Below are 26880 nucleotides of genomic sequence, written 5' to 3' on the forward strand. Positions count from 1 at the left end.
TATATACCCAAAGTGTGGGATTGCTGGAACATATGGAAATTCTATTTTAATTTTTTTGAGGAACCACCTTACTGTTTTCCATAGCAGCTGCACCATTTTACATCCCCACCAACAGTGCAGAAGTGTTTCAATTTCTCCACATCCTTACTAATATCTTTTTTTTTTTAAATAATAGACATCCTAATGTTATCATTGAGGTTTTGAACTGCATTTCTCTACTAATTAGAGATACTGAGCATCTTTTTAAATTTTTTTTTTTCAACGTTTATTTATTTTTGGGACAGAGAGAGACAGAGCATGAACGGGGGAGGGGCAGAGAGAGAGGGAGACACAGAATCGGAAACAGGCTCCAGGCTCTGAGCCATCAGCCCAGAGCCTGACGCGGGGCTCGAACTCACGGACCGCGAGATCGTGACCTGGCTGAAGTCGGACGCTTAACCGACTGTGCCACCCAGGCGCCCCATGAGCATCTTTTTATATGCTGTTTGTTATAGTCTTTTTAATTCCAGATTTATAATAGGTGAATAGTGGCATCTCATTGTGGTACTAACTTTCATTCACCTCATGACTAGTGATGTTGAGCATTTTTAATGTGCTTATTTGCCATGTATATATCTTTTTTGTCAAGCGTCTGTGAAAATCTTTGGTCCATTTTTATTTATTGTTTTTTAGTCCATTTAAAAATTTTAATTCCAGTACAGCATTCAATGTTTCAGGTACAGAATACAGTGATTCAACAATTCTATATATTACTCACGCTCATTGATAAGTATACTCCTAATCTCCTTCATTTATTTCACCCATCCCCTGCCAACCTCCTCTTTGGTAGTCATTTGTGTGTTCTCTATAGTTAAGAATCTATTTTTTGATTTGTCTCCTTTTTCCACTTTGTTTGGTTTGTTTCTTAAATTCTACATATTAGTGAAATCATATGGTTTCTCTGATTGACTTATTTCAGTTAACATTATACTCTCTAGCTCTATCCATGTTTTTGAGACAGAGAGACAGACAGACAGGGTAGAGAGAGAGGGAGACACAGAATCTGAAGCAGGCTCCAGGCTCTGAGCTGTCAGCACAGAGCCTGATGTGAGGCTTGAACCCATGAACTGTGAGATCGCGACCTGAGCCAGAGTCACACGCTTAACTGACCGAGCTACCCAGGCACCCCCCAAATACTTCTTTTAATATTGGGATGATCATGTGTTCCCCACCTTTTTTCTTTTTTTTAACGTGATGAATTATATTGACTAATTTTGGATGTGAAATTAACCATTAGTATCATTTTCCTTCTGCCTCAAGGACTTCTTTTAACATTTCTTGTAGTTTTGGTCTCCTGGTAAGATACTCTTACAGTTTTTTTATGTTAGAAAATAATTTTGCTTTTAAAAGATATATTCACTGGGTATGGAATTCCATGTTCAGTTATATTTCTTTCAGTAATTTAAAGATATCACTCAGTGTGTTCTTGCTTGCCTTGTTTCCAATAAGAAATCTTTTGTCATCCTTAGCTTTGCTCCTTTGTATGTACCATGTCTTTCTACTGGCTACTTTTTAACATTTTCTCTTTATCACTGTTTTTTTTTTTTTTTAAGGTTTTATTTTTACACCCAATGTGGGACTTGAACTTAAAATTCTGAGATCAAGAGTCACATGCTCTACCAACTGAGCCAGCCAGGCACCCTTTATCACTGGTTTTGAACAAGTTGATTATGTTATGCCTTGGGGTAGTTCTATTGTTTCTTATGTATGGGGTTTTGAGCTTCTTGGATCTGTAGGGTAATAGTTTTCATCAAGTTTAGAAAAATGTTTACAATTATTTCTTCAAATATTTCTTCTGTCTCCTGTCTCCATTCCTTTAGAGACTCCAATTACATGCACATTAGGGTACTTAAAGTTGTCTTGTGACATACGGGTAGTATTTTTATTTAAAAAATTATCTTTTTTTGCCTGTAAGGCATAATCTGCTATTATTCACATCCAGTGTATCTTTCATCTCATACATGGTAGTTTGCATCTCTAGAAGTTAGATTTGGGTCTTTCTTCATATTTTTCATTTCTCCACTTAACATTAAAAATATGGAACACAGCTATAACTTGTGATGCACCTACATCTATGTTAGTTCTGGGTTGGTTTTAATTTTTTTTTCCTCCCTCTTCACTTTGGGTTGTCCTTTCCTGCAGGGCTTGTAGCCCTCGATTAGATGTCAGACACTGTGAATTTTACCCTGTTAGATGCTGGATAATTTTGTATTTGTATAAACAATTGAGTTTTGTTCTGATATGCAGTTAAGTTACTTGGAAATGGTTTGATCCTTTTTAGCCTTTCTTTTAAGACTTGTTAGGTGCAAACCAGGCTAGTGTTTAGTGTAGAGGTAATTATTCCCCACTACTGAAAGTAGGCCCTTCTGAGTACTTTACCCAATTATGATATTCTTCTGGTGTGGTTTGTGGGAATAGGCACTATTCCCAGCACTGTGTGAGTTCCCTCTAATCCTTTTGGATAGTTTCCCCCACCCTTGGGTAGTTTCTTCACGTGTGTGCACTCATCAGTACTCAGCTGAGCACCTGAGTGTGTCCCTCTATAGACCACCATGGTTCTCTCTCCAGGCATTGCTCTCTTCTCTGTAGTGTAGCTGCTTTGGTCTCCCAGAATTCTTAGCTATATCTCTTCCACTCAGTGAGTTCACTGGACTCAGTCTGGGTTCCCACTCTCTGCACTGCTGCCTGAAAACCTTCTCAAGGCCATAGCTGGAGCAATCACAGGGCTCAGTCATTTGCTCTCCCTCTCTCAGGGCCATTGTTCTTCAATATCTGATGTTCAGCATCTTTAAAGCCACAGTTTCATATACGCTGCCTTTTTCTTGTTGTTTCAGGTGAAAAGGTAAAACTATCCTTATTAGTCCAGAATGGCTAGAACTCAATCCTTTAAGGAGATTTATACGATAAGAAGAGTATTTCCTATTTTCCCCACATAGTTGCTTTTTCAGGGCTTTTCTTTCTGTTGCATGGATCCATACTTCCATCCAGTATCATTTTTCTCTCTTGAAAGAAGGTTCTTTAACATTTCTTGTAGTATAGGTCTGTTGGTTATGAAGTCTTTTGGCTTTGGGATGTGGCATGCCTGAAAAAGTCCTTGTTTATTTTGTCTTTGTTTTTGAAAGATATTTTCCTGTTTCTTCTCATAAAACAATCCACTGAAATAATAAGAAACAGAAACACAAAATCCAACTTTGATGAGTCCACAAGATCTTTGTATCCTTGAACCACAACATATGAAAATACAATGCAGATGTGGAATAACAGTGACAAGAGTGACGATAGCACATGTAGTATAATGTTTATTATGTCAGCCACCAGTATCCGTCAGGGGCTTAGCAGGCTCAGCAGCAGATTCAAATTAGGTTAATTCAAGAAGGACTTCATAAAGGGACTTTATGCAATTGTGAGCAGGGTATAAGAATAATGCAGTCTCCTAGGGCTAGTGACAGTAGGGTTGTTACCATCCTAGGCTGGCAGGCTTATAGGAACTCAGAGAGGACTCCCTGAGAGGAGCTGTGACTTCCTGTCAAGAGATGCAGTCAGGCCAAGTCAATTCTTTGAGAGACCTGAGGGCATAAATACTCCAACTTCACTTGCTTCCCTCCCTGATATCATGTGACAACTCCCCTTTGGCCAGAAGCTACAAGGAAGAGAGCCCATTGATGAAGTACACATAGATTTCACAGGCACAGAAGGATCAGGGCAGAGAGTGGTTTTGGAGAGGTAAATGAAGATATCTGGCATTACCTTCTTGGACATTTAAGCTCCTTTTCTTCTCCCTCAAATCCCATATATTACTATTATTATTGCCTGATTAACAAACAATGCAAGAAGAAAAACTCAACAAAACTATGATGTCCTGAGTTTACAGTAGTTATTGCCTTCACTAAACAAGAACAAGATGGTCTAAGAATAGGGATGATGATGGAAAAAGGGGGGGAAATTAGCAATAAAAACTGTGATTGGAGCACCTGGCTGGCTCAGTCAGTAGAGCATGTGACTTTCATCTTGGGGCTGTGAGTTCAAGCCCTACACTGGGTGTAGAGATTACTTAAAAATAAAATCTTAAAAAAAACAAAGCCTGTGATAGCTAACCATTTCCCCAAATTAATAGAAGGGTTAGAAGATAACAGTAAGTAAGTTTCCCTGAGACAGAACAAAATATAAGGAAATAAAAAGTAGGAATAAAGACATAAGAACATTGAAAAACAATCAGGAGTAGAGACCAAATCCACAAAGTTCAACATCTCTCTTTCTGGAGTTCCTGAAAGAAAAAACAGATAATTGCGGGAAGGAAAATGCCAAAGAAAAAAAAATCTAAAAAAATACTCCTGATTTGCTGGATTAAGAAGACCACTCACCCCCCCTTTGAAGTGTGCAGTACAGTGAAAAAGGCCAACATCATATTTTTGAGAAATTCATAACACCAGGTGTAAATTTAAAAGTGAGTATTGCCATTTGCAACTATGTGGATGGAACTGGAGGGTATTATGCTAAGTGAAATTAGTCAGAGAAAGACAAAAATCATATGACTTCACTCATATGAGGACTTTAAGAGACAAAACAGATGAACATAAGGAAGGGAAACAAAAATAATATAAAAACAGGGAGGGGGACAAAACAGAAGAGACTCATAAATATGGAGAACAAACTGAGGGTTACTGGAGGGGTTGTGGGAGGGGGGATGGGCTAAATGGGTAAGGAGCATTAAGGAATCTACTCCTGAAATCATTGTTTCACTATATGCTAATTTGGATGCAAATTTTAAAAAATAAAAAATTAAATTAAAAAAAGTGAGTTTTAAATAACAATAATGAAAACTATTAGCTCTTACTAATTTCCAAAGTGATTTCACATTCACAGTCTCACTTTTTAAAGTGTTCACAGATATGAAAATAGATACACTGAATACAATACCTTCAGGGTGATATTCTTCATACCATTCACAGATGAGTAGCACAGGTCATTAATATTTAGGTGTGTTTGTGTGTGAATACATATGTATAAATGGACAAGTTATTTAGAATGCATGTGCAGTTTCCTGAACTAGATGAGCAGTTCTCAGATACAGAGCACGGTTTCTAATTCCTTGCTATGCGGACCAGGTCAGTTGAAGAAGTGCTTAGTCTGGGGCACCTGGGTGGCTCAGTCGGTTGTGTCCAACTTCAGCTCAGGTCATGATCTCGCGGTTTGTGTGTGGGTTTGAGCCCCACATTGGGCTCTGTGCTCACAGCTCGGAGCCTGGAGCCTGCTTCAGATTCTGTGTTTCCCTCTCTCTCTGCTCCTGCCTCGCTCACCCTCTGTCTCTGAAAAATAAATGCACATTTAAAAAAAAAAAGAAGTGCTTATCTGGGTGGATCTACATAGCTGACTGATGTGCCAACCAAGCCTGGTGAAAGGAGCTGGGATACAAGGAACAGTGATTGTTTTGCAGCTTGTTTGTGTAAAGACCCTGTAGGTGCCGTGAATATAGTCACCTTTTCTCATTATGTGTTCCTATGGGCAAGGTTTTAAATCTTCATGATCTTCACATTTCTTCTGGTGGGTTTGGGCTTGATTCACCTTCTTCAAATTCCCTTCTGATACCATAATTCTAGCATTCTGTCAACAAACAGAATAGTATGAGTTAAATGAATCAACTACATCAGTGAGAAGGGGGGGGGTTCAGTGGGGGGTTTTCCACAAGGCCAAGGGGAGCCGGGTAGGGGAAATGGCCCAGGTAGGATTGTGTAACCACATCTCCTCAAAAGTCCTCAGGCTTTTGAAGAATTAGTAAAAGGTGGACATAGAATGTAAATGCAAAGTCGAACAGCTCGTCCACCAAGACAGTGGATTGCAGTTTCCTGTACCCACTGAGACTTTGTGAAAACAACAGTGTTGTAATGACGAGTTTTGCATTCCCAGCTGCTAGAGACGGTGCCAGGAATGGAAATGAAAGCAGCCAGTGGTGGTGACCACAACCCAGAAGCTGAAACCACACTCTAATTTTGCACAAAATTGCTAGTTCTGACTCTTCTTTGCTTATGACTTTTCATTTCAACTGCAAGGATTACATTTAGTTATGTGTAAAATAACATCTTGAGAATAGACCGAAGAAAACCATTTAGCTCCCAGTCATTTGTACTAACCCACAGCATGTCAGTACATTTTCTAACACACTGCTAGGGACACACCCTCCAATATCAAAGTCAGTACAATCATGGGAATGAGAAGTGGAGGGAATACCCAAAGAGGCATAGAAGAAGGACAAGGAGGATGAAAAGGAAGGAGAAAGATGAAGAGAATGAGGAGGAATGAGTTTTTATTTGGGCAAAAAAATTGGACTTACATTCATGTGAATATCTTGACTAATCTTGGAATTAACAATATGTCAAAGAAAATGGTGGGAGCTTGTTATAAAGGTGAAACTAAGCACCAGCTCTGTTGGGCCACCTTACTACTGAGAATGGATGACCCATAGCTTCAAATTGTTTAGCCCTTTCATCTAAAGACTACTTTTTGTAGGAATAAAACTAATCATTTTAATTAAAGAAAAAGTGGCTTGAATTTCCAGTAAGAATTTCAAAGTGGAATTTGCCTTCTACTATTTGGCCTCAAGTTTCTCAACGGTCACCTATCCTAGTAATGAGTTTCAACACTTTTTAAAAAATTTTTTTAAATCTTCATTTATTTTTGAGACAGAGAGAGACAGAGCATGAACAGGGCAGGGGGGGTGGGGTCAGAGAGAGGGAGACACAGAATCTGAAACAGGCTCCAGGCTCTGAGCTGTCAGCACACAGCCCGATGCAGTGCTTGAACTCACGGACCGCGAGATCACGACCTGAGCTGAAGTCGGACGCTTAACCGACTGAGCCACCCAGGCGCCCCAACACTTTTTTTTTAAGTTTATTTATTTATTTTGGAGGTAGGGAGGGGCAGAGAGAGAAGGAGGGAGAGAATCCCAAGCAGGCTCTGAATGGTCAGTGCAGAGCCCAACGTGGGGCTCCATCCCATGAACCATGAAATCATGACCTGAGCTGAAATAAAGAGCTGATGCTTAACCGACTGAGCCACCCAGGCGCCCCTCAACACTTTTTTTCCTGTAACAATTATGACTTATCCCTTGACTTTACATGCAGTACAGATTGAAGACACAGTTGTTAAACATGAATAAATGAATTAAGCGAATGAGGAGGGAATGCTTGAAAAAAACAGATCTTAGAAATAGGACTTCTACAAAAGTTTTGATAGATCAAATCAGAGCATTTATTTTATCCTGCACCCTATTTTAAAGTTAGTATTTGGGCAGAACAAGCAAACATTTCAGAAAGAACCTCCCAGGAAGATAGCTGAAATTTGACATTTGTAGGACACACACTATACACAGAGAGAATGACATTTTAATGTAATTTATTTGAAATGCTTCCAGAGAAGTTTAAGGCCTTTATACAAAAACATTCATCTCATCAAAACATTCACTTTCTTCCCATAGGCCAGCACTTAACAGACCTCTTGCCTCAACCCACTGGCCAAAGTGGCCGAGGGCTCCTGCAGAGAATGATTCACTCTTTCCCCCATCATCAAGCAACAGGTTCTCAGCTTCTGTCTGCTTCTATCTGCAGCAGTTCATTCACTTGCTAAATCAATAACAATTTGAGAACAAAAGCAATTTTAAATAAACTTGTAATAGAAAAAAAAATTCACCATGTTTAAAATCTATAAATACAGAAATCTGTTTTACAGGGTATAATTGACCACAATATTTTTTTTCATTTTTGAAAAATAAGTAATATTACCTTGTTTTTATAATGATACATCTTGTCACACAGCTTCTTTGAATGCACATATTAGATGTACATCATAAAATGACAACACAGCGTTTACTGCTTTCTGTAAACTCGAAAGACACAGAAGATTAAAAAAACCTTTTTGGCAATAATTTAGAATCATTACTACTAGTGCTGGTGTGGGAATAATTTTGCACAGGTCATCCTTAATATTTACACTCACAGGGAGCTTTTCTGTGTATTCAGTTAGCTTTTTTTAAGATCTGCAATCTACCCTGCACTGTAAGCCAAAGCTGGACAAAGAGGTTACTAATTTCGCTAATTGATTCTAATTAATCAGAGTTAATTAAAATTGGCCTTTGGAGAATGTAATTATGGCTCTGATCACAGCACAGGGCCAAGGTGGCAAAGTGATGACCCAAAAGCAGAACAGGAAAACCCAAGGCTCTGGCCTTTCTCAGAAGGGCACTAGACCTGGCTTTTCTCTTAATGTTTCCTGTAAGAGGTCATGATGAAGCACTTCTTCCAAATTCTTCTTCTCATATGTTTCTGTGAACAGAGGCATGGACTCTCCTGCAGTCTCTTGCTCAATGCTCCAAAATATGAGGAGGGCTTGGCAGATGAAACAAAACGAAGATGGGCCTTCTCATTATTCTGTCAGATATTCCCAAACCTTTCGAGTTCTATTCTGGTGTTTTAGGCTAGAAATGGCTCTCTACGGCAAGCCAACAACTTTGACAGAGACACACTCCTTCCTCTCGGTGCAACTGCATTTCAGTTCAAGATTCAGAGCTGACGGCTGCTTTTGTGCCGGTCCTTTTAAGGTCAGACACTATTCCACGTCCTAATAGATTATTGCATCAAATATGCACTGGATGACATTGCAAGGTCCACACAGTGCTTCTTGCTTTGCAAAATTAAGGATCCAGGATCCCCAGGGATGTTTTCATGCTTTCTGGTTGGATAACATTGAACCAAGTTCACTGCAAGGATTGATCTTTTCCCATTTTCCTTCGAATACCATCATGATACACAAGTGACTTCCTCATGCCCTTTTTGCAAGGCCCTGTATACTCCATGCCTTCAGCTACCATGTCAAAGGGCTAGAAAAGCACTATAGAAACATGGAAAGACTCTTTTAAGCAATCTACATGGAACAGTAGTTTAGAGATTCTTTTCTAGTTTTAAAATCCAGCAGGACAATTGAAAGTAACTTGTTCAAGTACCCCTCCATCTATCCAGACACTTGTGGAATACAATACAGGGTAACGGTTGCCACAGATCCCAGCTTACACAGACAGATTGGCAGTTACAGTACTAAGGACAAAGGTACAGATACAAGAAACTGGGTCAACACGGTCACAAAAATATTAAAAAGTGCTTCTCCAAACCGTTCCATGTGTGGAATGCAAATACTGTACAGGTAAGACAAAGGGCTACTTCCAGGAAGTACACACGCTTCTGTCAGACGTTGCTTTCAATGTGCCTGCTGTTCCCACAGGAAGAGTCTGTCTGTTCCATGCGCTCACAGTCTAGGCTGACCTCACTCGTGTCCATACTACAGTCTGACTCACTGTCTGATTGGTCCATCTGCTCAAGTTTTGTTTCTCCCTGTGGCTCCCTGCTCCCGGTGGTGGGATTGAGGAATGGTCCCTCGGAGTCCAGCACCCCAGCCTGCCCGGCAGCACACAGCACTGTTTCTTTGGCTTGACGAATACAGTTGAGCCACTGCTGTTTGTTGAAGGTGTCGTTGGCTTGTAGCGAGTGGGTCTGACTTTGGGATCCGTTTTTGAAACTCACTCTGAAGAAGTTTTTAACTAGAAATGAAAAACATGCATAAGAAAGATCAATGGACAGGCAGCTCCCAGGGCAAAGATAACATATATGGTGACATTAACCCCCTGAACCAGAGCAGACATCATTAATTGATTACAAAATGTGTCCCACTGGTCCGCGACATGGCTCAGCAATACCCTGCAGCCACCATCAATCAACTGGAGTTGACCTGGAGTTGACACCAGTGTAGCTTTCAGTCGCCCTTGAGGCTAGCAAACGGACATCAGCTTAAACCTGGATGTGTGTTAAAATCCCCTGTGAGCTTATTAAAAACATATATGCCGAGACCCTCCCCTTACAGGTTTGGATTCAGTAGGTGTAAGATGAGCCTGGTAATCTGGAATTTCCACAACCACCCCAAGCTAGAGACTTTTCAAGTTGAAGAAGCTCTTTGTAATATCAAAACATGCCCCAAATCCCCCACATTATAGTACCTGTACATGGAGTACCCAAATGATTAAGAAGATATGTAAAGACTTACTATAAATTTCATTTCATTTTAAAATAAAATTACAACTACCTCCATAGGAGCTACGTGCATTTGAAAAATGGTAGTGCGCAACACGGAAGACATTTTATTTAGCTTAGCTGGCACATAACGGGCCCCGCGTGCCATGGGCAATGCTTGGTTCACAGAAGCGTGTGTGTTCAGTCCCCTTGCACTATCCCTGTAGCCAACAGTCTGGCAACCACCACTTTAGATAAATTCAGGCTCCACCCTTTGCTCTTGGGCAAGTGCCTTAAGTCCTCTGTGTCTCAGTGTCCTTATTTGTAAAATGGGAGAAACAAAGAGAACCTACCTTATGAGGTTATCATGAGGCCTAAATGCGATAATACATGTAAGTGCTCATACAACGCCTGGCACATAGTCAGTATTCAAGGAATAGAAGCTACTACTACATCACCGCCATCACCACTACCACCAGGGTGGGTGGACTGATGAGTAGGTAAGAGGCAGTACAAATAATTATTTTGAAAATATGATGCCAATGTTAACCCAAAACACTCAAATGTCACTTTCTCAAGGAAGACTTCTCTGATCATTTCCTCTAAAGCAAACTGGCAACTGTTATCCCTATTTATCCCATGCTGGGGTTTAGTTCTCTGAACAGCACCTGAATATTTATTCATCATTTATCTCCTCTCTTACAATGTAGGCTCCACAGGGGCAAGGGATTTGACTGTTTAGTTGACCAGTGTGTACCAGTGCCTCGAACGACACATATAAGACACTCAGTAAACACTGCCATCTTAGCTTCTCTTGGTTAATTTCCTTGTTCATAAAGTCTCAAGTTAGAGAGGTCTATTTGCATAATTACAGATGAATCCTCAACCAGGTGACCATCCTTAAGCCTCTTTAGGGATGAGCCTGCTGGCTCAACAAGAGCCAGCAGTAAGCAGCTGGTATCTACATAGGGGCTATCTGGTAGTAAGCATGCTTTTATCCAATGGAAGGAGACAGAGAAGGGGAATTTAAAGAGCCCCTGTTATGTGCAGACAGGTTCACTTGCAGTATCTTCATCCTTATAACAACCTGATAAAGTATGCATACATGCCCATTTTGCAGATGAGAAACTGAGGCTCACAGAGGTTGCACAAGGTTACACAGTCAGTGAGTGATGAGATAGCATTGGAATGTAGTTTGACTCCAAGGTGATGGCTCCTCTCTTTCCCCCAGCCATCCACTCCTTCTGAACCGCCACAACCAAACCCATTCAACAGATCAAAACCGACTGCCATCCGTACTTCTCTCATTGTTGCTAAATGCGCCACGCAGGGAGCCACCCAGCCTCACTTCTCCATCCTGCAGGTCTTCCAGTAGGAGGTCCTTTACAGGGATCGGCTGCCGGTACAACTGGTAGCAGAGCCGCTCATTATGGGTGACGGCTCGAGTGATCACAAGCACTTCTTGGAACAGGAAAACATGAAGTTTCTAGGAGAAAAGAATCCACAGGATTTCTCTAAGCAACGGTCTAGAAATATTAGTGGACTTCTGTGGAGAAGAGGTCCTCAGGTACCAGGTTCACATTGTATTATGAATTTCTAGGCTCAAATCTACCTCTAGAACAGAAGCTGGGCAACTTGGAGGTATTCCCAGATGCACCTAGTGTCTTTCACGGGGGAGTGACTCCCTAGGGCCTACAGACATCTGTAACCAGGAATGCGTGCTTCAGGGACAACATTCACATTGCAGTTCACAACCTGTGCAGACACACACAGCCTCTGGCTTCCATAAGAAAAAAATAAGAAGGGGGAGTAGAATAAAGGGGGCAATGAAAGAAAAAGAAGTTAGTACCCCCACCCCAGCGTTGGTTTGTAGCACCTAATATAATTCTAAGAGATCATATTGAACAATAGTCTATAAAGGATGCGCCTGGCATATCAAAGCCTAATATTAATCTTTGCTTCCCAAACCCATAAAAACACTTGTTTCTTAAACCACAGAGCTGAGTATCAGCTCCATCCAGGCACTCCAACTCAGAACAATGCCCATCCCTGAGGGAACCGGAGCATGCCACCGTAGCCACAGAGAAAGATAATCAAAGCATTGGTCCTTCTCGGTTATGTTAATCTCGGTTATGTTAACCTCAGTTCTCTGAAGAGGTTGTACTTTAAAGGCTGATGACTGATGTGTGTGTTGTGGGCACAAAGAAAATCTCAAAAATAAAGGCTTGTCTCCAACCACATCATGAAAGCAGTTTTGCTGGGTGGAGCTGGGGTAAATTGGCTCTATTCCATTCCAAGTGCGAGGCTCATCTCACACTTTGGAAATGCTGATGAATTGAAGTGAAAAGATCTACAACTTCGGCAGCTGGGTTCTGGTTTTTCAGTGGAGATATTTGGGAGCACGAACCCAGGTGGAAACTCACATTAGAATCTTGATTTGGGGCAGGGGAAGCACATTCAGCATTATCAGACAATTTAATATTTGGGAGAAAAGATGCAACCCCCCATGCCTATGCTCACACACACACACACACACACACACACACACACACACACACACACACCTGCAGAAATTAAAGCTCAACCACATGTTGCCTGGTGGAAATACAAATGATAATTTTGTACTGGGTGGGAAGAGATTGAGGAGTGGGATTTTGTTTATCAAAAGGATCAAATGTTCATTTAAACAGAGTAAAACAAAAAATAACCAAGTTAAGGACTTATTTTTTTTTGAGGGGGGAATGTAGAAAGAATGTTGAGACTTTTCTTTTGGGGATGGGGAGAGAAGGGGTTGTCATTGTAAACATGATCAGAGATTTTTACAATGTTTCTACTTCAATCAATCCTTCAGCCAAGGTAGGCAATTTGAACGCAGATTGTCTGGAAAATCTTTGAAAAACATCCCTTATTTATGAGTGTTCACTGAAAATTCCCCTCCTTAGTCTCAGCTCCTTTTAGTTCTCAAACGATTGAGCTTTTCTCTTGATACAGGACTTAGTTCCTAATGACTTCCATAATTCTGTTGGGAAAAACAACTAAAACAAACCTCCCACCCCAACTACTATCTTTGTTTTAAAAAATCTATTGCCTGAAATATGAACTAGAGTTCGTCTTTAATGCCCTAGGCACATCCAACCAGAGAGTCTCAGTCCTTGATTGATGGACAGAAAGAGAATACGCTCTCATCTCAGGAGTGATAAATCTTCCCAACTATTTCCCACAGGGCTTTTGACAAAGAATGTTCAAGAAGTCAGAGTATCAGACATTAGAAGTCCACTGGTGCTTTCTGAAAATCAGCAAGAAGCAGAATGTAGCTTTCTAGCAATCAGTAACTCTAGTCAAACAGAAACACTTCTTCAAGCAGTGGCCTGTGACCTGTCTTATTACCTCTGTTGCACCAGCAGTTGGATGGATCCCTACTAGCTCTGATAATGGGTGCTTATGACATATACTCAGTGATTTCAAATAACATTTCCAAGCCTGCTTACAAATGCTACTCCATACTCCAGGTCAAAGGTTGTCCTTTGAATCATCAAAGCTTTATTAAGAACTATTCAATCTAGTTTTGGCTTCCCTTCTAAGGGTTGACTAGATACTGAAGATGAAATACAACACAAGTGGAGATTCTCTTTCTCAATGGCTTTCTCAACATTGAATTTAAATATATATTATCTATAATAAAATCTACACATTATATATACATTTTTATGTATAATACATAAAAATTATATACATATTAGCATTAATTTCTATTGCTTATACATAAAAGTAGCCTGATGAGTTAAATGAATTTCGAACTCCCATAAAATTCAAATCCATTCTTTTTTATACAAACATTCATTCATTCATTCACTCACTCATTCACCTAACATTGCTGAGTGCTTAGTACGTGTCAGGTCCCCATAATTGGTGGTGGGGATTAACAAGACACAGTCTCCACCCTAAAAGATTATAGCATAATGGAAGATAGTGACAGACAGATGGATAATTACAACCCATGGCAGTTAAGTGCTCCAGGGAGATCTGTCCAAGTTGCTATGTAGGAGAGGAGGAACAAATTCAATATCTACTCAGGAATAAAAGTCAGGAAATTGGGCAGAGTTAGATATGCAGCCAATAGAGGGTAGGTTATTGTTTTAAAAAAACAAAAACTGGTCTTAAAATAGCAGTCTGTGGATGGGTACCAATCCATAAAAATGCAAAGAATTTCTCATAAAGCTAAGAGTTTTAATTTAAGAGCTGTTTTTCTGTTTCCTGCTTTTAACAACCTGTTCAAATCACCCTGGTTTTCTGATATCAAAGTGGGAGGAGATGTAAACTGTTCTGTATTTGTTGTTGAAGGTCATGATCAAACAAAATACAAAGTTGGCAACCCTATGTTGGTTTCCAAAATTCTTCCTGAAAATGTACTGGTTGTGAAATTTTAAAATATGTATATAATCTATACTTTGTGTAATATATATAAATATAAGTTAGAAACACACAACCCATATTATTTATAAATTATATGTGTAATATAGAAATACATATATACAAGGTATGTAACTATATATATAACTATATATATATATATATATATATATATATATATATAAAACTATATATATATATGGGATCCTGTGATATAAAAAACACTGGAAAGCAATTTTTGTCTGAAGATGCTTGATGGGGAAGGCACAGTAACAGGAGGCTTAGCATCAAATGGCTTAAGTGTTGGGGGAGGCCCAGGAGGAGACCACTGAAGAAGAGGAGCCACTCACCACGCCTCGGTTGTTCTTCAGTTCTCCATGACAACACAGCACTCTCGAGCTGTCGATTAGAGAGTCTTTCTGGCCTTCTTCCAAGTAAAGAAGCCGCTCTTTATAATAGCGGCACTCAGATTCCCCGGTCTTGGTGTTGATTTCTGCCACGATTCCCTGAATGATGTTTATCTGTGGAAACAAAGAAGACAGTAGGAGGAAAGTAAGCAAACCATCCACACCAAGAAGTACCAGGGGCTCAGCCTAGAAGGTCACCAAGATAGATTTGCATCTAATTCTGAGATTCTGTTATCTAACTTGCTGTTTTGGGAAACAGCAAAAATAAATAAATGCTTTTAATATATTGTGCTATCCATCTATACATGTACACACAGATACACATATTCACACATATATATTTATATACAGGTACAGATATTTGTTTATAAAACTGATGTTGATGCATACTTCTATTTGAGAGGAAGAGATATAAAGTACAGTTTTCAATGTGCAGGACTCATAACTACTGAGCTTTATGTTGCACATTTCCTAAAACATGCTTACAATGTTGAAAACATAGGCATATAAAAACTTCAGCCAAGGAGAAAAAACAAAGCAAATGTAGTAGCCCAAGAAGGGAACATCTTTGGGGATTTGAACTCAGTTTCAAGGTCTCTCTACAGGTACTCAATCTAACGTACAAACAGTATTTGCAAATTGGGTGTGAAGAAATGGTTTGGATATCTTTTTAGTGATAAACATAAATGATTTATAAAAGACAGAGAACTAGAAATAGAAAGAAAAGACACTAGGCATCACGATGGGAACCATTTGTCTATATACATACACTCATACCCATGCCCATAGCACATGTAAATAAATTAGGGGTAGAGATTTCAGAGCAATGGTGGATGTACTGTTGTTAATACAGAATGAAACAAAACAAAGCAACAGGAATACAGCACTCATACACAATCAGTGGGCATTTATTTTGATGTGTTGTTGTTCTATCACATGAATATGTCTAAAAGTTAGAAAATGCTAAAAACCAAAGGAACAAAAAATTAGTTGAGTAAAAACTCAATGACACCAATCAAAGGCAAAATGATGACTTCCTCAGCAGGGTCCTCTGTCCTCTAATAGTGAAAAGACCAACAGTCCCATATTTCTCATGGTAGTATTTTTAAAAAGTTTTTATTTAAATTCCAATGAGTTAAGATATTGTGTAATATTAGCTTCAAGTGTACAATGTAGTGTGATTCAACACTTACATACCACACTTGGTGGTCATCCCAAGTGCCCTCCTTAATCCCCATCACCTATTCAACCTATCCCCCACTCACCTCTCCTGTTTGTTCCCTATAGTTAAGAGTCTGTTTCTTCATTTGCACCTTTCTCTCTCTTTCCCCTTGCTGGTTTGTTTGGTTTCTTAGATTCTACATATGAGAAAATCACATGATATTTGTCTTTCTCAGACTTATTTCCCTTAGCATTATATCCTCTAGCTCCATCCAGGTCATTGCAAATGGCAAGATTTCATTCTTTTTTTGTGGCTGAGTAACAATCTAGTGTGTGTGTGTGTGTGTGTGTGTGTGTGTGTGTGTGTGTATGTATGTACACACACACACACACACACACACACACACACACACACCACATGTTCTTTATCCATTCATCAGTTGATGGATGCTTGCACTGTTTCCATATCTTATCTATTGTAGATAATGCTGCTGTAAACACTGGGGTATATGGGTTCCTTTGAATTTGCATTATTGCATTCTTTGGGTAAATACCTAGTAGTGCAATTGCTGGATTGTAGGGTAGTTCTGTTTTTAACTTTTTGAGGAGCTTCCACAACGTTTTCCAGAGTGGCTGTGGCAATTTGCACTTCCACCAACAGCGCAAGAGGGTTCCTCTTTCTCCACATCCTCACCAACACCTGTTGTTTCTTGTGTTGTTGATTTTAGCCATTCTGACAGGTCTGTGGTGATAACTCATTGTGGTTTTGATTTGTATTTCTCTGATGATCAGTGATGTTGAGCATCTTTTCTTATGTCTGTTGGCCATATGGAAAAATATCTATTCATATCTTCTGCCCATTTTTAACTGGATTATTCATCTTTTGGGTGTTGAGTTTTATAAGTTCTTTACATATTTTGGATACTAACCCTTTATCAGATATGTCATTTGTAAATATCTTCTCCCATTCTGTAGGTTGCCTTTTAGTTTTGTTGGTTATTTCCTTCGCTGTACAGAAGCTTTTTATTTTGATTAAGTCCCAATACTTATTTTTGCTTTAGTTTCCCTTGCCTCAGGAGACATATATAGAAAGAAGTTGCTATAGCCTATATATATCAAAGAGGTTACTGCCTGTGTTCTCCTCTAGGATTTTCATGATTTCAAGTCTCACATATAGGTTCTTAATCCATATTGAGTTTTTTTGTGTGTGTATGGTGTAAGAAAGGGTCCAGTTTCATTCTTTTGCTGTCCAGTTTTCTGAATACCATGTGTTGAACAAACTGTCTTTTTCCCATTGGATATTCTTTCCTGTTTTGTCAAAGATTAGTTCACCATATAGTTGTGGGTTCATTTCTGGGTTTTCATTCTGTTCCATTGATCTATGTGTCTACTTTTGTGCCAGTCGACACTGTTTTGATCACTACAGCTTTGTAATATAAACTTGAAGTCTGGAATTCTGATGCCTCCAGCTTTACTTTTCTTCTTCAAGGTTGCTTTGGCCATGTGGGGTCTTTTGTGGTTCCAAACAAATTTTAGGATTGTTTGTTCTAGCTCTATGAAAAATGCTGGTGGTATTTTGATGAGGATTGCGTTAAATGTACAGACTGTTTGGGGTAACATAGATATTTAAACAATATTTGTTCTTCCAATCCTTGAGCATGGAATGTCTTCCCATTTCTTGGTGTCATCTTTAATTTCTTTCATCAGTCAGTGTTTTACAGTTTTCAGAGAAGATGTCTTTCACCTCTTTAGTTAGGTTTATTCCAAGGTATCTTAATATTTTTGGTGCAATTATAGATGTGGCTGATTCCTTAATTTCTCTTTCTGGTGCTTCATTATTGGCGTATAGAAAATCAACCAACTTCTGTATGTTGATTTTGTATCCTGAGACTTTACTGAATTTGTTTATCAGTTCTGGCAGTGTTTTGGTGGAGTTTTTTGAATTTTCTATATAGAGTCTCATGTCATCTGTAAATAGTGAAAGTTTTTCTTCTTCCTTGCAGACTTGGATGTCTTTTCTTTAAGAAAATTTTTTTTAACATTTATTTATTTTTGAGAGACAGAGCACGAGGCGGGAGGGACAGAGATGGAGACACAGAATTGGAAGCAGGCTCCAGGCTCTGAGCTGTCAGCACAGAGCCCAAAACAGGGCTTGAACTCACAGACTGCAAGATCATGACCTGAGCCGAAGTTGGAGGCTTAACCGACTGAGCCACCCAGGTGCCCAGATACCTTTTCTTTCTTTTTGTTGTCTGACTGCTGTGGCTAGGACTTCTAGGACTATATTAACTAACAATTGTGAGAGTGGACATTCCTGTCTTGATCCTGACCATTGAGGAAAAGCTCTCAGTTTTTCCTCATTGAGGATATTAGTTGAGGGTTTTTCATATATGGCCTTTATGATTTTAAGGTATGTTTCCTCTAAACCTACCTTGTTGAGGGTCTTTATCATGAATGGATGTTGTGCTTTGTCAAATGCTTTTTCTGCATCTGTTGAAATGATCCTATGGTTCTTATCCTTTTCTTTATTAGTATGGTGTATCACGCTGATTGATTTGTGAATATTTAGCCACCTTTGCAACCCAGGACTTGTGGTGGTATTAATAGGAAAGAGCTTAATAGATGAGAAACGTTAATAAGGACTCTCCTTGGTCACTTAATGGTTACTTAATGGAAAAACAAACCAATAGCTGAAAAGCAAGGTTTTAAAAGAGGCCTTTACTCTATGAGAACTTACCACATCTTATAATCTGTTAAATTGGCAGTAAAATCTAAGTGTTAAGTAATTATTTTTCACATGCTAATGAAATGATACCTTCTGCCCAAAGCCAATTGGATAGAAACTTCTACCCGGTTATAACTTTGGCACTTCCACGCAAGTCTGACATAAGATCTTACAGCTCTGCGCTGAAGTCTGGTGACTGTATCCTATGAACAGATGCATAATCTGTATACTTCTGTAGCTATTACAAGTTTCAAAGCTCATTTATTCTTTCCTCGATTTCCCAAAGTTTGGTGGTAGCACTACTTTGACAATAAAAAAAATAACGTATCATTTAAAAAAAAAACAGGGTTTTTGTATCATAAAACAATCCTTTTGGACTTTAATGCCAATCTGGCATTAAATATAAATCCTATGAAATTAATCCTAGTTTTATTAACATAAAACAATAAAAAGAACACTTTGGTCCATAAACTTTCTCTTCGTTTTTTTTTTTTTCTCCCCCCTTGGTTTTGGTTTTCAAATATGACTGATTATTGTTACTTTCAAAAACAAACAAAAAAAAAGAAATTTCAGGGGTGCCTGGCTCAGTTGGTTAAGAGTTCAACTCTTGATATCAGCTCAGGTCATGATCTCATGGTTCGTGAGTTCGAGCCCTGCGTTGGGCTCTTTGCTGACGGCATAGAACCTGCTTGGGATTTTCTCTCTGGCCCTCCCCTGCTTTCTCTCTTCCTCTGCCTCTCTCTCAAAATAAATAAATAAACTTAAAAAATTAAAAAAAAAAAAAAGAAATTTCACAACACATACTAAAGCAATGACTCATCCTTCAAATTAATTCAATTAATCCTTGTTGATCATGGGTTCAGTGTGGAACTAGATGGCAGCATTCAAAGAAGTGAGACAGGGTCCTTGCCCTCAAGAAGCTTAAAAATATATGGGAGGTATCTGACAAATCATTTTATGCCTACCTTAATCTTTTTTTCTTCTTTCAGTAGGCTTCATGCCCAGCATGGAACCCAATGTGGAGCCCAATGTGGGCCTGAACTCATGACCCCGAAATCAAGACCTGAGCTCAGACCAATGCTCAACCAACTGAGCCACCCAGGCACCCAGTCTACTTTGATCTTTTACCTTATTACATTTTTAATATGTAGTGGAATCCATACTTTTCCCTTATTTTTATACCAGTAGCATTAATTGCTGTGGCTCTTCTTAGAGTTTACTATTACTAGGTATACCTGTAATTAACTGGGTCTTGAGTCAATTTTCTGAGTTTGGTATAAGTATCCAGGAAACCAGAAAGATGATGTACTATAGGCATAAATACATGTTCACTTCCTAATTTAACTCAGAAACTGAACAGCTGGCACATCACATGAAGATCAATAAGCTCAAACACTGCAGTGGTTCCTGGGGCAGCTATGACTACTGTCAAATGCTACGTCTTTCTTTGATGTTTGAAAAAATAGAGACAAAACAATAGAATATATCAGTGTAATTCCACATTCTTTGTGGACATTAAAATAGCACCTCCGGGTCTGCTTTCATTTATTAAAATATTGTCTTTTAGTTATATCCACCTGTACACCATAAGCATCTAATCTTTGCACTGGTTGTTGAGTGGAATTTATTTTGTAGAACTGCAGCAAGAAATACAGTTGTGTATAGCAGACTGCATTGCAAATAGTCACAGTAGCTTTGCATTTAAGTTAAATTTATTGTTGCATCTCTCATCAGGGTTCAAACCAAAGGGAAACGACTGGTAAAGCAAGATGATGATAGATATCTGGTAACAGAACAAGGGTTAAACCCACACAGGCTGTAATCGTCATCCTCAAAGTGAAATCTGAAAACCCTGTCTAGTTCCTTGAGCGGTAATATCATCTATTCGTAGGCTTGTGACATGAACCAGGAATAGCAGCCAGCACTGCAGGAACAGCAGGACCTGTTCTCATTGCTTCCAGTGACTTTTTTTTTTTTTTTTTAAGGAGCTAGGGAACAGGGGCGGGCAGAGGGAAAGGACAGTCTGCCAGATCAGGTTTGGGCTGAAACGTTCCTTAGAATTTAAAATGTTAAACAACCAGACCTCTGGAATTTCTGAATATCCTAAGTTCTATTTAAAAATGTTCTCTTTTGGGGAAAATGTCTATCAACCCTCCAAAACACTATGAAGAAATTCTAATAAAAACGTGGTAGTTTATGCACTGCAGTAAAAGTAAGGCCTTTTTTTAGACCTAATCAGAGGACTGGACCATTGGATGTAGGAGCAATTTATTAACAGTTCTCTGATCTTCCCCTTTTCAGAGGTGGAAAATTTATTCAGGGAATCTGTAATTCAAGCTACATTGGTACTATGGGTTTTATGTTTATCAAGCATTCACAATGTACCCAAGAGTACGGGGCTAAATATTTCTGCCCATCTGGGGTAATGCCCAGAGGAATTTGAAAAGACAAAAACATCATCAACAACAACAACGAAAACACCCCACAAAAAACATTGCTGTGCTTCCATGTATAAATGGGCATTAGGAAGACTTGCTTTGCAGACATTTTGAAATACAGCTATTCCATGCTTCACACACAAATCTGCCTGAATAACTAGGTGCAGATTCAACTTGTAAAAATGACATCACATTTTTTTGCACTAGGGAAACCGGTCCATCCTTTCATATTGCAAACAATTATATTCCTATCTGTTTTTAAACCCAAACTTTAGCTCACTGGGTGATCTTGGAAACAGCATTATTCTTTCATGCTACATATTAAAAAGAAGAAATCTTAACAGTAAACTCAGAGCAAACTCACGTGCTTCAAAAAAGTAATTATTTAGACTAGCTCGAGCTCCCTGTTGTTTTCATTCCTGCAGACCACACACTTGCTGGGATGAAATATGGAGAGGAGGCAATGCTACTGTACTCGTCCCAGTAATAAAAACAGACATGATGAAGTGAGATGGGCCTCATACCCAGTGCCTGTGTCCTCCATCTATGCAGGACTGGGGACCTGGTCTGTGTGTGTCTGCCATTAGTCAAGAGAGTCTACACTCTTCACTATCCCTACAAGGAGGCACCTGGCCCAGCTCGGCACCAGTGAGGCCCTCTCCACAAAGCCTGGTGGCCCCAGATAGCTTTCTGCAATTCTACAGGCAAGGGGGACTCAAAGAAGCATCTAGGCTTTCAGCTCCGTGGTGTAGGAGCATAAAGAAGTGGAAGAGGCACAGGATTTGCAGTCCACACCAGCAGAGTTCAGACACAAACCTCATCACTTGCTGGCTCTGGCTCTAGGCGAGTTATTTAAGCCCTCCAAGGCTTATCTGGAATATGGTCCTAACAGGGATAGCTATCTCATAGGTTATTATAAGGATTAAATGAGATACATAGCCTACAAAGCAATTATACAAAGCTAATTTACTACATATTCAAGATATGCCAGCAGGTATTGCTATAATTATTATTGTCGTGATTACTACTTACTATTATTATTGGAGGAAATAGGCAGTTTGTTCAGCAGGTTTCATGGACTTTGATTTTCAAGTCGTCTGTGCAAATTCTCTTTCTGTTCAATATTCAGTCAGGGAATGAGCCCTTTGAATTAGTCTCGAAGGCTCAATCCCTGTGGCTCCTGCCTGTGTGTGTTTCCATGACTGCATACCCGGACCTCTGCAGCATCCTCTCAACTTGCTTTCTGCCCCTAGTCCCTTCCTTCTCTGTCCCCCATTCTGCAGACAAGGAGAGTAATGTGTCCACGTTTCCACAGCTTGTCAGCGATAGAGCTGGGCTGTGAACCCTGAATCCCAGCTACTTAGAAAACAAAAGAGAGGCAACTGGATAGCTCAGTCAGTTAAATGTCCAACTTCAGCTCAGGTCATGATCTCACAGTTTGTGAGTTTGAGCCCTGCCTTGGGCTCTGTGCTGATGGCTCTGAGCCTGGAGCCTGCTTTGGATTTTCTGTGTCCCCCACTCTCTCTGTCCCTCCCCCACTCAAGCTCTGTCTCTCTCTCTCTCAAAAATAAACATTAAAACAAATTAAAAAAAAGGAAAAAAGACAAACAAAACACAACAAAGGAAACATATCTCAAATTGATATTTAAAATCCTCATAACCAGATCTGAACTCCCATCCTCAGCCTTCTCTCCTGCTGCTTCCTCAGAGTATCCTCTTCTCTGGGCAGACTGATCCAGAGTATTCCCCAGACATTACCTGTCCTGTCATTTCTCCATACCTTTTCTCAGGCCACTGGCTCCTCCTGGCCTGCCATTGCCTCCCTGTCCCGCAGAGCACCCCAATCAGACCCAAGCTCTCTGGACAGAACACTCACCATTTACAATATTCTCATGATATGGACCCATTTTTCCTGGTCTTCTCTTGCTACTAACAATCTATCTCTCCCCATATTTAATGAACATTTGCTGGTGAGCAGGACGTTTGATTAGGTCCCTCCCTGCAATCAGAGGCCAAGGAGAGCTGGATCTGAAATAGGTGTCAACTTCACAAATAGGTTCAGGGGCTAAGGGAAGAAGCAACTCCCATTTGCTAACTACACAAAGACATTCAATTTAAAATCTCCAGAGATCTTAACCCTCACAACCATTGTAATAAACATTACAGTTTATTATTAATCGTAATTACAGATCAGAGAGGCACCTGTACAGAAGCAAGAACTTTTAGAAATCAAAGGGACCTTAGAGTGTATTTCATGTAAACACTGCATTTTATAGGTTAGGAGAGTGAGGCAGAGAGAGAAGAAGTGACTTGCAAAATAAAAACATGACTTGGCAGCTTCCAAGCCTGGAAGCCAAGACCCCTGGGTCCCATCCATGTCCCCAGAGACCCTTCACTCACCCAATCTCCTAGACATTATGCGAGAAAACAACAAGGGAAAGAGAGGAAGAAACAGATGAACTTACAGCCTCTTCCAGGTGCTGCTGATCTGGATTATCATTTGGTGTGTGTCTCAAGATTTCTCGAAGAAGCAGAGGGTATTTCACTAGACGGCTTCTTGGAATATCAAGAAAATTCCAGAGATCCAGTTTGCGGCTAAAGGGGGATTCTAAACATCGTTGCAGGAAATCCTGGACTCGGTGATCTTGTTTTTTGTGGTCCAGCAGAGCCTTGGCGGCTACTTGATTGCTGCAGTAACTGTCGTAGGAGCTGAGACAAGGCAGCTAAGAAAAAAACATCAACGGAGGCTTGGAGTGTGGAACTAATTGTGCTTTGAAGCTATGAGCTAGTATCACATGTGGGGACTGAACAAAACTGGTCTCCAGGCCCGGCCAACATTCCCTTATCTGCATGGCTGGAGGAGACAGACTAGTGGAATTTTCAACCAAGAATTTTTTTTTTTTTAAGTTTATTTATTTTGAGAGAGTGAGTACATGAGCTGGGGAGGGGCAGAGAGAGAGGGAGAGAAAGAATCCCAAGCAGGTTTCGCGCTGTCAGCACAGAGCTGACTTGGGGCTCGAACTCATGAATCATGAGATCATGACCTGAGCCAAAATCAAGAGTTACACCCTTAACCAACTGAGCCACCAGGCACCATTAATAGAACTTTTTAAATAGCAGGGAATGAACAGTTTTAGGCTTTAGTTTGCTTGAGGGACAGTTATTTTCTTAGTTGTGTATTTACTTTCTTGATCGTTAAGACCCCATCGTAATTTGTTTGCGTTTCTGCCAATCTAAGCTAGGAGCAAAAGAACCAGAATAACTGTACACGCATACAGCTCAAAATTTTCCTGAATTTCCAAAAGTATCTGGTGAGGGGAAAGCCTCCTATCTTTAAAAAACAAAACAGGATTTCTTTTAAAATTATTCATAAGAAACTCATCTAGAAGACCTAGTGGCATAAAAAGAAAGCAAAGTGTCAGACTCTAGAGCCCTTTGCATGGCTCCATGCAAGCATCTCTATATTAGTTTAAGGTTACCTGATTCCAAGGCGGACTAATTATGAAGAACTCCAGGAACTTAAAGCAAAAGTACAATTAGTAAAAGATTAGATGCGGGAAGCATTTAGAAACATCTTTTAAATTAGATTCTTGGCTGTACCTAATGGTTAACATCACAATACCATGCAAAGAATAATTTAAGCTTAAAGACTTCGGAACACTTCTACTCCTCTATCTTCCTTCCAGCAAAATTCTAATTTCCCTTATATGTCCCATCAGTCACATTATGCAAACACAGAGTCAGAGACCCAGTGAAAGGGCTGTTCATCTCCCTTTTCCACTCCTCCCTATTAGTGGCACCCAAGACTCACCATCTTAATGCATAGGCTGTCAGCTCCCAGAAAGGTAGCAGAAACAATAAAATGCAGCCAATGGCCCCCACTGTGTTTGCTTCTCTCCCTTGGATTAAGAAGCCACATTTACCAGGACACCTGCCCTATGGAGGGATTCAGTGCAAGAGGGGCTTTAATTTCTGCATCCTCAACACTTTGCATTGGACCTACCATTCAGCAGACATTCAAACTTTATATTCCAAATGAACAAATAAATGAATGCTTAATAGTTACCAGATTAGGTAATATTTGATGGTCTGGGAAAATGGCTTAAAAATAAATTGTGGCAACATTTGAACAATGGGTCAAAGTATAAATATTGTGGTGTTTTTTTGGTACCTCTTATTGAAATTATTTTCTCAGCAACTGAAACCAAACAAAGATACCAAGGAAGTAATGTTTAAGTCCACTGTTGAGTTTAACATTCTTTGGAAAGGTCTACCTTCCTTATGTGTCATAAACACAAAAAACAAAAAACAAAAAAACACAAACCTTTGTGTTAAAAAAAGAGCTGCAGAAATTCTTTCCTCAACCTTATATCTGAAAGTAAATGATAATTGCTACTTACACACACACATACACACACACCCCAGATGTGGTATTGTGGCTTGTAATTTAGATTTTCAGAGTTAATTAAAAAGAGCTTCAGGCCCTCTTAATTTCATTTCCACTTCCTCGCCTTTTGAAAAGACCTGGAAATGCCGAATGTTTTCATTACAGAGAAACAAATCAGCAGTAACTGTCGGATGTATACTAGTGAGGAACTCCAACCACACTGCTGCTCACCGTCCAGTGGGCCATTCCTCTCTGATCCTGCCATTCCTGCTGCCATGGCAACCCAATCCAGCTCTGGTCCTGTGTTCACACCTGACAGGGTGCTCATTTCCTGGGCAAGACCTGAAAGGCTATCTGGTTCAACCCACTGGCTAGAAAAGGCCACAAGTGATCTGTAACTTGTTAGAAAATGAAGAATGTTCACATCTTGGTTCCCAAATACATGCACATTCACTTATATAAAACATGAGAGGTGATAACACAGTGGTTAAGAGGGCAGACTCTGGAACCAGGTATAATTATGTTTCAAAGCCTAACTTGGACAGTATCAGGTGACTCTTCTGAGCCTCAGTTGCCCCACTTACAAAAGGCATATACTATTTTTTAATGAGCTAAGGCAGATAACAAGTATGTGAGCCTGGTTTCTGGTTAAGAATCAGTAAGTACTTGGGGCGCCTGGGTGGCTCAGTCGGTTAAGCATCCGACTTTGGCTCAGGTCATGATCTCGTGGTTCGTGGGTTTGAGCTCTGCCTTGGGCTCTGTGCTGACAGCTCAGAGCTTGGAGCCTGCTTCGGATTCTGTGTCTCCCTTTCTCTCTGCCCCTTCCCAGCTCACACTCTGTCTCTCTCTCTCCCCCAAATGAGCCTGGAGACTGCTTCAGACTCTGTGTCTCCCTTCCTCTCTGCCCCTCCCCAGCTCACATTCTATCTCTCTCTCTCTCAAAAATAAATAAACATTAAAAAAAAAAAAACAGAATCAGTAAGTACTAGCTATTGTTATTATTTATCCCTGGGATATTTTTACTGCAGAAATTGTGGTTTAGAGAAACAAAACCACTTGCCCAGCGAGAGACAAAACCGGCCTGAAGCATGTTCTTCCCCCACCCTTCCCCCAAAGCTCTGAACTACACAACATGTCTTTAAATAGACTATCAAAGAACTTATAAGGGAAACTCTTTCACTTTTAGAAATTCTTTCTAACTCCCTAACATTGTGAAAAGCAATAGAACAAATCTGTTTTTTGTTTCCATGCACTCTGCCTCTCT

General features: G+C 39.8%; 1 protein-coding gene across 12 annotated transcripts in view; it reads right to left on the bottom strand.

Annotated features, from left to right (window-relative positions):
- Positions 1 to 5622: 5622 nt before the first annotated feature.
- ARHGEF3 (Rho guanine nucleotide exchange factor 3) overlaps positions 5623 to 26880 on the bottom strand; it is a 310006-nt gene continuing 288748 nt past the window's right edge. For 11 of the 12 annotated variants that reach the window (XM_023249854.2, XM_045051706.1, XM_023249855.2 and 8 more), the window contains 4 exons: positions 23695 to 23952; positions 14849 to 15019; positions 11388 to 11574; positions 7412 to 9622 (listed from right to left, as the gene is read on the bottom strand). In XM_023249854.2, the coding sequence (XP_023105622.2) occupies positions 9270 to 9622; positions 11388 to 11574; positions 14849 to 15019; positions 23695 to 23952 (969 nt within the window). In that variant the 3' untranslated portion in view covers positions 7412 to 9269. Of the gene's footprint in view, positions 5641 to 7411; positions 9623 to 11387; positions 11575 to 14848; positions 15020 to 23694; positions 23953 to 26880 lie in introns of those variants that run through there. The other variant, XR_006593791.1, reaches the window with a different exon arrangement.

This window comes from Felis catus, chromosome A2, assembly GCF_018350175.1.
Source record: "Felis catus isolate Fca126 chromosome A2, F.catus_Fca126_mat1.0, whole genome shotgun sequence".
NCBI classification, from domain to species: Eukaryota; Metazoa; Chordata; class Mammalia; order Carnivora; family Felidae; genus Felis; species Felis catus.